This window comes from Pleurodeles waltl, chromosome 8, assembly GCF_031143425.1.
Source record: "Pleurodeles waltl isolate 20211129_DDA chromosome 8, aPleWal1.hap1.20221129, whole genome shotgun sequence".
Lineage (NCBI taxonomy): Eukaryota > Metazoa > Chordata > Amphibia > Caudata > Salamandridae > Pleurodeles > Pleurodeles waltl.
The window spans coordinates 1,095,899,897-1,095,912,615 of record NC_090447.1 but is presented as its reverse complement, the minus strand read 5'-3'; the positions used below and the strand labels follow the sequence as shown (position 1 = coordinate 1,095,912,615).

General features: G+C 40.5%; 1 protein-coding gene across 5 annotated transcripts in view; it reads left to right on the top strand.

Annotated features, from left to right (window-relative positions):
- The window catches only part of PCDH17 (protocadherin 17), a 184,093-nt gene extending 173,139 nt beyond the window's left edge, over positions 1-10,954 (top strand). For all 5 annotated transcript variants that reach the window (XM_069205306.1, XM_069205308.1, XM_069205307.1 and 2 more), the window contains one exon: positions 9,229-10,954. In XM_069205306.1, the coding sequence (XP_069061407.1) occupies positions 9,229-9,911 (683 nt within the window). In that variant the 3' untranslated portion in view covers positions 9,912-10,954. The remainder of the gene's footprint in view (positions 1-9,228) is intronic.
- The last annotated feature ends 1,765 nt before the right edge of the window (positions 10,955-12,719 follow it).

The window sequence follows — 12,719 nt, the reverse complement described above, 5'->3', positions numbered from 1 at the left end:
CATTTCTTCTATTGTTTTTAACGCCTACTAAGAACAGGTGTTAAAATGACACACCCATTGAAATCAATTGGCCTCCCTGCACTTTGCTGCACTAGCATCAAAATTGTTGATGGTTGTGAGGCAAAGTGCCACAATAGCATGAACATTGTTGACGTTATTGTCCTAACAACCACCATGGTGCGCCATATTGTAAATACGGCGCACTGATGGTGTCAGTAGGTGGAGCAGGGCTGATGCAAGAAAACTGGCTCATCAGTGCTGATTCGCCATTCTCTTATAGATCTGCCCCTATGTGTAAAGCATGAATGTACCCAGGTTGGTGCTTTCCAAGAGAAATACATGCATAATAATTGTCTGATGTCTCTTTGGGGTAGCTGACAAGAAAAGAGAGTGTAGGTAAAGAGAGACGCTAACATAATCCTGGGGTCATGGAAAAAAGCATTGATGTTATTTCTGAATGTCAAGAAAACAAAGAGAATGAAAAAATCTCTGTGAATTACTAGGGTATTGGTCACGATAATAAATGGCTGTAGTACATTTCAATATGTAGAAAACGAACACTGAAAGACATAGTGAAGAATGTTAAGTAGCCACAATAAAGCAATTGAGTTAAAGACCGAATCTTCCAACTAAATATGTTTTTTTCTCTCTCTCTTTGTGTTAAATTCACTTACTTGACCCAAAATCCAATTTATACAAATACACAACAGTAAAATAATAACATACCAAACGTCTGAAGCAATTTAGTCTCTGAATCATACTACTACAAGCTAATTGTCAGAGGTCTTCCTCTCTACATTTTTTTCCGTTTTTGGAATAAATGTCTAAATTGGTTGGATTGACAAAGAAACTCACAACAAACTCATACACCCCTGGAAATTTGTGAAAGTCAAGATTTCCAAACTTTTCTACTAGGTGGAAAATCTGTATGAGTCAACTATGCCAAATGTGTTTTTCTCTATATAACACTTTATTCTTTTCTCCATGGATAAACTTTCTTTAATCTCCCTGATATGGAAGTTACTTCTGTCTTTGACTGTAGAAAATATGTATGCATTTTCAGGGAAGGAAAGTATCTGCAAAATGTCTGTAAATACATACAAATGTGTCGGTTGTAACTGCGTTTTGCATTTCTTTAGGAATGTCTGTTTTCTGTCTCTGTGCACTAGATGTATATTCGTGGAAAATATGCTGTATTTGCATATTTTCTACCAATTTAAGTGTAATATATGATTGTAAAATGCCACACATACTAATTCTGTAAAACCAGATATGGAATATCCTAAAGCAATTATATTTCTGTTTATCGAAGGCGCATGTAGTTAAGTCTCCCATATACAACATTCTTTGTGAATTTCGTATCCAAGTTAGATGACCTTAATACATATTTTTCTACTTCAATTTGTGCGATAAACTCCTAACACAGACAAGATATGCAACCCTGTCACAAAGCACTGAAAACGTTTTCAATTTTTAAATGAGAATTTGCATTCTGTCATATTGAAATGCAAAGCAGATATTTTTGGTACAATGAAAAAAAATCTGGAATTGTGTTTTTTTTTCCTTTGTTCAATGCTTTCTTCATTTCTCTTGTACTTCCACAGTTAACTCCTACTTCAGTTGTTTCTTTGTTGCATTGTTGTACGTGAGCACTAAAGCAAAGTCTGCCATGGGATTCAGAAATTCTGTGAAGGGTTCAGAAAGATGACAGTGGTAGTTAAGGAAAGAAATGTTTTGATCACCAGTTGTAGAGTCTTGGGCTACCGAAGTTATCAGAGCCAAAATCAAAAAATACAAATCACAAAATTGCATCCTTGTACCGGTTAAACGTGAGTTTTTGTTCCTAGAATGGAGACAGCACCTTTGTTTGTAGAATTGGCATCTTCTTTTCCACAAGGTTTTCCCCGATTCCTGAAATAATTCCACTGCCATTAACCACTTCCTACGAGCAGGCTGTAAATGAGAGCAGGGGTCAATAAGGGTTGAGGGGGGAAAGTTAGCGGTTGGAAGATGTCAGAAGTAGGGCAGTCTGGAATAGTTGGAGGCAGAGGCTGGGCTGCCCATGTGCAAATGTGTACCTACCTTGACTGCATGAGATTTTTCCGAGCGTAGTGGGTCTGGTGTTCCTGCAGCCAGCAGTCCCTTGTGCGTTTAGTCTGTGTTAATTGTGATTGGACAGAGTGTTATCCGAATCGGGAACAGCTATGTCTAACTTGTAATTGGCCCCAAAATTTTGTGGGACTGTCACTGCAAGTGGGACAGTGGGCAGACTAGCTAAACTCCGATGCCGTTAAAATGTGTGTTGTTGTTGTTCCGCATGTTTTAGTGTACTGGTGCAGCTTTAAGTCAATTTAGTGCAGTTTTATGATTTGTCCAGCTATGAGTCACGGTAGCCCCATGGACACTAAAAACACGTGAAATGGCTTATCTAGATGCAATATGAAAGAAGAGGTGAAAGGGAAGTATTTTCCATTAAAAATCATCTGAAAAAGAAAAGGTGCTTTCGTTTGTTTTTTTCCGGAATGTATGAAATCACAAAATATGTTACATAAACCATGAAATTATTATAAAAGCCTTCCAATGGCAAAAAGAAACTATTATTGAATTTTCTGTTAAAAATAGAACACGAAGTCTAATGCATCTGCTAGGAGCACATTACATGGAGTTTATTCCAAGGCTCTTAATGCAGAACATTTTGTAAGGCAACAAAAAGGCTTTCTCTAGCTCAGCTCCAAGAGGCAATTAAAACTAAGGGCCATATTTACAAGAAAATGGCACACCACTAGTGATGCGCCACTTTTCTTGTGGCCCCCTTGTGTCTCCTAATGGCACCATAGTAGCGCCGTATTTACAATATGGCAGACCAGAGTGCATGTTAGGGGCAATAGCATCATTTTTGTGATGCTATTGTAACGCTAACCTGGATCAGCATAAAAAAAGTGATGCTAATCCAGAATAGTGTTAAGTGGCCCATTGAAATCAAGGGGCGCCTCACTTTAATGCCTGCTTTAAGCAGGCATTAAAAATGACGCTAAAAATGATGCATAGATTCCATTGTGCCATTTTTAGCAACCCTCTAACGAGGGGTTGCCCCCTTTGCATACATCATGCAAATATTATGCATGATGTGGTGCAAAGGGTGTACAAGGTGGCGCAAACCTAGTTTGCACTACCTTTTAAATATGGCACTATGGTAGTGGCCCGTTAGCGTGACATTTGTGCCAGCACATGTGGCACTAAGGGGCGCAAGAGCCTTGTAAATCTGGCCCTAAAAATTTTAATAAGGCCATAAACACTCGCTACTAACCAGATTAGATACCTCTGTTTGATGAGTTCAGTAATTTTCTACTGCTGCATACATTGGTTTCACTCACGGAGATTCCAGCAGATAGCTTTATCTAGATTCAAAAATCAAAGTCTTGAATTTCATATTCAGCTCCACTTAACATTGAAGGTGTGAGAGGACTAGTTCACTGCTATGATTACCAGTGTAGAAAGCAGAAACTGATTTTCAGCAAAGGTTACAGTTTTTATAGACATCACATTGTGATATTTTAATTAAATTGTCATTATAATAATAATATATTAATATTAATACTGTATATTGCCAAGACTGTGTAATTGTCTTCCATAACACCCTAGAGGTGTCACTGTTGGTGTCTGGGTGACCACAGGTAATCAAAAAGATGGCAACTTACACTTCTGAGAATGAGCAGACATGGAGAGACAGAGTGGCCCGATACCTGGGTATTTCCAAGGTAGTATGGAGGGGGTGGTAGGAGGTAAAAGAAGGTTAACTATTAGAAGCAGGTGACATTGGCAATAAAGATGGTTGAATGGAATTCTTACCGGATTGTCACTTTAATTTCTTTCCAATTTATTTAGGTGCTTTAGGAAGGACAGATTGTTTATCAGATTATTATATGAGTGTTAGAAATTGGGTCTCTGGTTGGCAGAGGTATTTACCATGTCCAAGTAGGGACCACAACCCTAGTCAGGGTAAGTCACAACACACCCTAAATTATCCTGTGCTCACCCTCGAGTAGCTTGGCACAGAGCAGTCAGGCTTAACTTAAGAGGCAATGTGTAAATTACGTATGCAACACACAAGCAGTCACACTGTGAAGAGAGCACAACAACACTAGCTCAAAAAATAGAGTTTATTTTTATGAAAAAAACAAGACAAAAATCACAAAAAATCAATAAGTAGAAGTTGATATACATATATATATATATATATATATATATATATATATATTTTTTTTTGTTTTTTTAAGAAAATAGATGAAACTGCAGCGCTTAGCAGCAGATACCACCAGCAAGGGCTATCTGGTCACCTGGATTACAAGCTGGCTACAAGACCCATGCAGAGTCTGCTGAACAAGAGTACTTTGGTCCTTAAGATGTATCCATTCATATCGGTGCAACAATTTTGATGCATCAGTTCTGGGTCCGCACTGAACAAAACAGTGAAGTGATGAGTTGGTGTCAATCCAGAGGATAAAGACGATGCATCTATTCCACGCCACAGAGAGGGGACGATGCTTCTCATAGTCAGCAATGCAGTGCTCTGATTCTCACAGCAGTGGCAATGCGATAGTAAGGCATCAACAGCAAAGGCAATGAGTCAGTTTTGACCAGTGCAACAAGGTCAATGCTTGGCTGTTTGAAGAAGCAGCCAGAAAAAAACACTTCTAGGGGCCCAAGACTGGGTTAGCACCACTTGACAGGGCAGGACTCATGGCTGGCAGAGTCCACAGAGTGTAGCAGGATTGTTGGAAGTATTTTGTGTCCTTGAGACATCAGAAAACAGGAGGCAAGCCAGCAAGCCCCTGGAATCACTCTGGGTTCAAGTGATGTGGGTCCAGTCCTTCTCTCCCAGACAGGGGAACAGCAGGCAGCAGAGCAGTTTAGCAAGGCAAGGAGTCCAGCAAGACAGGGATCCAGAATTGCAGAAGTCCTTTAAGCAGCACAGCTGTTCTTATTCCTGGAAGAGTCTTCACAGGGCCACAAGTGTACTCATTTGGTGGGGTCAGAGACCCAGTCCTTATACCCAGTTGTGCCTTTGAAGTGGAGGTGACTTCAAAGAAGGGTATTTGAAGTGCACAGAGGTCTTTTCTTCCCCGCCCTGGCTACAGACAAACAGTAGGGGGTAGACAGCCCTTTGAGTGAGGACAGGCACTGCCCATTCAGGTGTACGTGTCAGCCCTACCATCCCTTTCTGCCTAGGAAGAGCCATCAGAAAGCAGAGGGGTGCTCAGACACACGTAACCTTTCTGTGTTTGTGTCTGCCTTGAGAGAATGCACAAAGTCGAGTTGACACCCACCCCATCTGTGTTTTTTGAGACAGGCTGCATAGCTGTAAGAACATAGAAATGTCCTCTTTCTAAAAGTGTAATTTCTAAAATAGTAATGTTAAATCCAACTTAACCAGTAAAGAGGTTTATCCTTACCATTTCAGTGATATGAAACATGACATTCCTACTCCTGCTCAATCAGGAATTACAGCTTAAAGGTATGAGAGTAGTACACCCCACAGTAGTGAAAATCAAATTTGGGAGTAAAGTACATGCCCTCTCTTTTGCTTACACAGCACCATGTGGCTTCATAGGGCCTATCTTAAGGGTGAATTAAATGTAATAAAAGGGGAGTTTAAGTGATGACATATGTAATAAAAGGGGAGTTTAAGGCTTGGCAGGGGGTTTTAAATACCAAGTGAAGATTGCAATAGAACTGCACACATTGGCTCTGCAACTTCAGGTCTAAGCCAATGGTAGGCGGCTACTGAGTAGGTGGCACAATAAGTGCTGCAGGCCCATTACTAGTATTTAATCTACAAGCCCTAGGCCCAAGTAGTGCACCTTACTAGTGGCTTGTAAATAAATTAAGTATGCTAACCGGGATTAGGCCAATGCTAACATGATTTAAGGGGAAGAGCACAATCATTTTAGGACTGGGTGGCAGTGGTGAAGTCCACAGAGCCCTAAAACCAGCAAAAATGAGGTCAAAAATTGGAGGGATGCAGGCAAAAAGTTGGAAAGGGGGGCCACCCTTAGGCTGTCAGGTCTAACAGCATGAGAATCTGCAAACCCTTTATAAAAACCTGTCTCTACATTTTTGTTATAACAGAGGACTTGTGACGCACCCAGTTGCCTAATATAAAGGAATTACATAGCCTCTCAACTGTACTAAGAGTTCTAAAGTCACAATGTTTGCTGCCAGATCCATCAGACCAGAGGAAAGGCAGATCAGGTCACAAAGCAGAGTTAAAACAGCTGTTTAGGGAACAAAAAGGGAACTTGGCTTTTCTTTCTTCTGCTCTGTTTTTCTAGCTGTACAGTGACAAGCTGAAAGAAGACATTTACAGCAACAGTTTCATTTTTTGTAATCATAGAAAAGTTAGAATTGTTCTACACATTCTGAGCTACTACTCCCTCTTTTTACTAAAAACTGAGGTATAAAACAGATTCTAATACAGTTTTGAAACATTTGATGTGTTTAATGATTTACTTCAAGATTCTATTTTATCTTCAGGTTTGCAAACATGCTCTCTCTTTCATATGAAAGAGATATGCAACAAGGGTTTGAGTGGTTTGTGAGAAAGGTGATGCTGTGACCATGTTTTTTTCAAGGAATAAATCACCTCTGCAATATATGATAAGGATATTACAAATAATCTTGGAGTTCCATAACCTTATAAAGGAAGCCTTGCTCCTCTATATGGTCATGGAACTCCTCTGTGACTTGCAGTATCCTTTTAATTTATGGTGGGAGTAATTTACACCGTTTAATTTCAGTATGCAGAGGGATGGTAGATCTCAAACAAAGAACAAAAGTTTAAAGTTAGGCTGAAGTAGGTGAGACAAATATCATTATTTAGCACAGTTCGATCACGGCTCATGAGCATAATCTCAATCTGCCTTTCCCTATCCTGCAGTAGTAGCTATATCAACTAGCTTGTTCTTATTGTAGCTTGAACCTCCATGAGCCAGAACTCAAACGAGGATTATTGGCTAAAACAGAACTTCTACATGTTAATGTGCCCTTGGGTGCCATGTCAGGGCAGGACGATGCCAGAGTGCTGGATTATGCAGACAGAAGGGCAGTGATGAAGCACATCTGCTCAATGCTCATGCCCAGTTTTCTGCTATTTAAATGCCGTAGACTTATTAGATGACATTTGCGGGTGTTATGGAAAACAACTGTTTGATTGGCAGGTAATCCTATTAATTTACGCCAAATGAGAAACATTATTCCAACATAATATTAAATATCAACATCTGCTAACTACGGCACCGTTTCCCCCTTGGGCTGCGGAGGCTGATATTTTTCTGTGTTCAATCTGATTGTTGGATAGAGAGCATTAGTGAACGGGTTCTCCGTCTGAACTACATTGTGTTCTTTGATGTCATTTGTCAGTCCTGTGTAATACGTAACTATAAATGCAGCAGACCGTGCAATTTTGTCATTGCTTATAGTTAATCTTCTCGGTTAAACGAGTAGATAGGATTTCTCCCCCACTCACTGTCTTTTGGTGGTAAGGAAGAAGCACTTCCTGAGTCTGGATTCTTTCCACATCCTGTGTGTATATTTATCACAGGGCCAGAGAAGAGTGTTGTTATGAGAAGGTTGTGAGGAATTATCTCATGAACTGCCACACTTCTTCATCTGCACAATAGGTGGAAGGATGGAGTATGCAAGTGTGATACAATCTTAATGCAAATGTGCATAACATCCTGAGGAGCTTCCTAAAGACTGCCTTACAGGCAGGAAACTCCAACAGCCTTTATTTAGATAAAGGATAATGTTCGTGCTGCAAGGCAGTATTACATGATTGGACATCCCACTCCATCATAAGGCGTTCTTTCAAACTTGTAACATATTGTTTTGTTTATCGCAAAACAAAAATGCAAACAAAAGACAAACCCAAAAGTCTGCTAACGGAGCATTGGAGAGACTGTTAGCTGCCTTTTGTGGCACTGGCTAATGTGCAGGACACCTCATAACATAGCAAGGCATACCGCCATACTTTCTTTAGGGCCGCATTCACACACCCTGTTGATTTAGAACTCATATGACACCTTATAGGTAGGAGTAGTACACAGCCTATTTTACTCTCTCGTGCGGGTGGCTATCATCAAAAAGCTTCAGTCTAAGGAGGTTTGGTTCTCTCTGTTCATGTTTGCTAAGAAGCTTAAGTTTTGTGAGTTGAACAAAGTTGACATCGCGTTGAAAGCTCACCTTTTTAAACAAGTGAAGTGGTAATGCCCTTCCAGGATGCACGGCCTGGAACTGAATATCCCTACAGCAGATCGGCTTGTTCCCTGGCAAAGGCAAAATGATAGGCCCCACCCTGATAGAATGTGATGGGGGTCCTGAATCTCCCATATTGTACAGGTATTGGACCTTGGCTTGAATGGGGGCCCTCTGAAAGATTGAGGGCACCTGAAGTGGTGAGGGGACCCCATGGCTTGTGTTGTTCCATGTGCTTGTAGAGCCCATTTTGTCTGAAAACTGTGCTCATACAGCTGGATTAGGCCAGCTCTGATGGCTTTGTACACTAATGCACTGTTGTGCACTCACAACAAGGTCATATATTCGAATTGTTCTGGGCCAAGGCCACTGGCGGTTCCCAAACCCCTTTATCATTACCAGGTGGATATAACATGAGAACCTTTGAGTTGGGTAAAAAATAACATGTATTATATAGTGCCAAAAACAGGACTGAATGTGCGCTTTACACATACACTCCTTTTGTGATTCACAAAGGTAAACTTACACTTTTATCTAAGTTTACTATTTATTTTTTGTAATTCACAAAGCAATGTTTTCAGTAGTATCTTTACAACTGCCTGTCCTTTTGTATGTGGAGTCTCCGCCATGAGTGCTGAAACTCCTCAATAATACATATACTACTGGTAAAATTGATTTGTGAATTGCAAAAATGTGTAAACTTAAACAAAAGAGTAAGTTTACGTTTGTGAATCAGCTCCGCTGTGTTCCATTTCCTTCACGTTATTTAAACACTTCCACATACGAAGTACAGAGCAAATCCGTTTACACAGGAAGCTGTCTTTTGCGCCCCCTAAAATGTTTGACTGGTTCTGTTTCTGTGCTATAATTAAAAGAGACAAGAGGTCAGATTTGTACTCGCCGAGATGAAAGTTGCTTTCTCATTCGTGTAAAGGGATCTCAACTGATTCAATCTGTTGTCTGTTTGTCTTTCAGAGCAAGAAGAGTGTGTTAATTGCACAGATGAATGCCGAGTGCTCGGTCATTCAGACAGGTGTTGGATGCCGCAGTTCCCCCCAGCAAATCCGGCGGAAAATGCAGATTATCGCACAAATCTCTTCGTACCCACGGTGGAAGCCAATGTTGAGACTGAGACATATGAAACTGTGAACCCCACCGGGAAAAAGACGTTTTGTACCTTCGGAAAAGACAAACGAGAGCACACCATTCTCATTGCCAATGTTAAACCATATTTAAAAGCCAAGCGTGCCCTGAGCCCCCTCCTCCAGGAGGTGCCTTCAGCATCGAGCAGCCCGACCAAGACGTGCATTGAGCCTTGCACCGCTACAAAAGGACCCATTGAGGGCTGCGAAGTCAAGCCCGTGGCTCTGGCGGAAACAAGCAGCAAGTACTTGGCGACCGATAGCCAGTACCTGTCGCCCAGCAAACAGACAAAAGACCCGCAGTACATTGCGTCAGATCCCATGGCACGGGCCTTTGCTGATGTGCACTCAAGGGTGAGCCGAGACTCGAACGAGATGGACTCTGTTCTGGAGCAGTTGGATCACTCAAACCGGGATCCTGGTCGCGAATCGGTGGAGGCAGAAGAAGTGGTGCGAGAGATCGACAAGCTCTTGCAGGACTGCAGAGGATGTGACCCCGTGGCTGTGAGAAAATAAAACAGGAACTTGATGTCGCTGCCTCTTCTCTGGAGGAAACAGTGCATCTGGCCCTGTAACTTTGGCTACACAGGGACAGTCGAAGGCCACTGCTGCTTTTTGGCTTTTCGTGAACATCTGAAGTGCCCACAATATATTCTTTCCACTACTGTTCCCCTTTCACTGACTACACTGGTTACATTTTGACCAACATGACAAAATAACCGAGTCAATGAAATAATGAGGAAAAATTATTGTGACTATTAGACAATCCGATAGGAAGGTATGGGGAAGTAAAAAGAGGACCACTTTTTGACATGTAAGACTGTCTGCTGTGGTTGATGCTGAATTCACTGTTTACTGATAAACCCAATGACAAGCAGGGTTGACTTATTTCTGTGATGAGTTACTAGCGCACATCACAGGCTTTGATTGAAAGTCTGAAACGATCTTGCCGTCGTTCTAGCTACACCAAACATCAACACCCATTTGTGGTACACATTTCTGTATAAAGTTATCTGCCACAAATAACGAAAATATCGACATTCCAGACCATTCTTCAATAAATCACACCCTGGCCATTTAGTAATGCCACTTGTCACATGAAACGTTAAATGTAAAATGATATAGTTCATTATGTCCTGCCCATTCATATGCTAATTCACTTTTTTAATATGATGGCATTTTTTGTACACCTCTTCAGCATTTTAGTGTCCAATAAAAACAGAAATATGTATCCTGTAAATGTCAAGTCTAAGCTAATTGCAGATTTGATGATGTAGTATAAAGTGAAGGTAATAATGAGAATATTGTCAATATTAACCCTTCCTTATCCCTTTTTTTGGACACTAAAATAGCTCAGAAACGTGGAAATGTCCTAACCATCAACACAGATCACAACGTCATTTAAATGTGCAAATGTAAGAAGATTTAATGTGTTTACATCAAAAATGACATATTTTTATTGATTTATTGCAGATTCAGTGCATATGAGCCAAATTGTTGAGTGTATAAGAGCTATATTGTGTATTTTATTAAATTAATATATAGTTGTGTTGCAAAAATATTTGGGCTTATGTTGTGAATGGCAAGCGCTTACTCAGTAGCTGTCGAGCTCTGAGTTTTTCCTGCTTCCTGTTCCTTGTGAAGTGGGGGAACAGTGACTCTGAGCTAAACTGCGTTCAATGTACGGTCTACAGACTGCTGGAGTACATAATCTGTTGGAAATGTGTCTCACTGGGCTGTGGGATCCAAATGAGTGAGTTACAAATACATCCATTAGTCATGGTTACGTACGAGACCTTGTAGAAGCGTCTGTTACACTCCATGTTTAATAACAAAAAATATCCAGTTTAACTCGTTCTTGAAACCTCTCGTTTTTTGCTTTTGCTTTTTTTTTTTTTTTTTTAATCACGGCGATGCAGCTGGTAACACAGGGACAGCAGACTGCTCGTTGAATTTGCAAAGGATGCTAATATTTCAAGATTTGAACTCCTTTCACTTTCCAGGCCATTGCCATGTTTTAGGTTATATTTGGAAACGAATATGTATTCTGCTTCGTGCTCCAGATGAGAAGACATGTATGGATTGGCATTGTTTTATTCTTGCTACAGAAATCCTTCTCCCCGATGACACACCCACCCTCTCACTGTATTTTGGCAATAGTGTCATTCCTTACACTGGGAACCAAGGAAGCCAAAGAACAACAGTTTTGTTTTGTTTTCCAATGGCCACCAAAATACATTTGTATAGCAGTGTAAACGACCTAGGGGTTTTTGCTTAGCTACTGGTTCCAGAAAAGCTGTGCTAAATTTCTTATATACCCACAAGGCAGAAGTTCCGCAATAAACTACTAATACCCTAATGTCAACATATGCAAACATACATTTTTGCACCGATGAACCGCAATTGTTATGCGTTTTGTTGGTGAAGTCACTGCAGTGTCATTGACGTTCACTGTTGTGCTTACTCTTTTAGACAACCAAACGCTTTCCAATCAGATTCAATTGCCTAGATAACTTGAATTGGTCCTTTACGAATCTAGAGCCACACATGTTTTTAAGTTTATGATAGGGTGCAATAGAATACTTTTTGCTTTCGTATAACTCATAGTTTCCGACATGTTAGCAATGCTTCCAAATTAATTGTTGTAGCCGTTGTTTTACATTATGATTTTTGTGTCCCTGATAGTGATAGAAGAAGACAGAATGCTTGCTGCCTTTTCCCTTGCCCATGGAGTCCCAGAATGTGAAACTTGTACTCCTTTTCCCTCCTTGAGAATTACGTCATCCTGTGGTCAAATGCTTATACTTCAAGTTCAATTTTTCATACTATGTTGCAGAGTCAATGCAGGGTTTTGCCTCATTTTAATGAATATCCAGGTCACATTTTTGACAAATATCCACTCCCTCTGCTTTCCACATCTGTGACACCATTGCTTAAGTTGTAAAAAAGCAAAATAAAAAGTGCAGGTGCCCACAGATTTTTTAGGAGGCAAGAACTGGGTTTGGTGAATGCCAGGATGATCAAATTCTTGATCAAAAGCTGACCTATTCTTGACTTACGCTCATGCTTCTTTCTTCCATCAACCTACAATTCCAATGTCTTTATTACAGTCATGAAAGTTCTTTTCCAAACCTTCTTGCTTCCTTTGTCACTCTTTTCTTATCTTTCTGTACCTCTTTCGATCGCTCCTTTCTGACTTTCTCACTCTCTAGTTCGAAGTCTCATGAAAAAAAAGTAACGCCTTGAGTGCAGGTGCCATTCACAAGCAATCATCGTCAAAACTTAAACACTCTGTGTCACCCTAATCTGCGGGCATACTCGTGT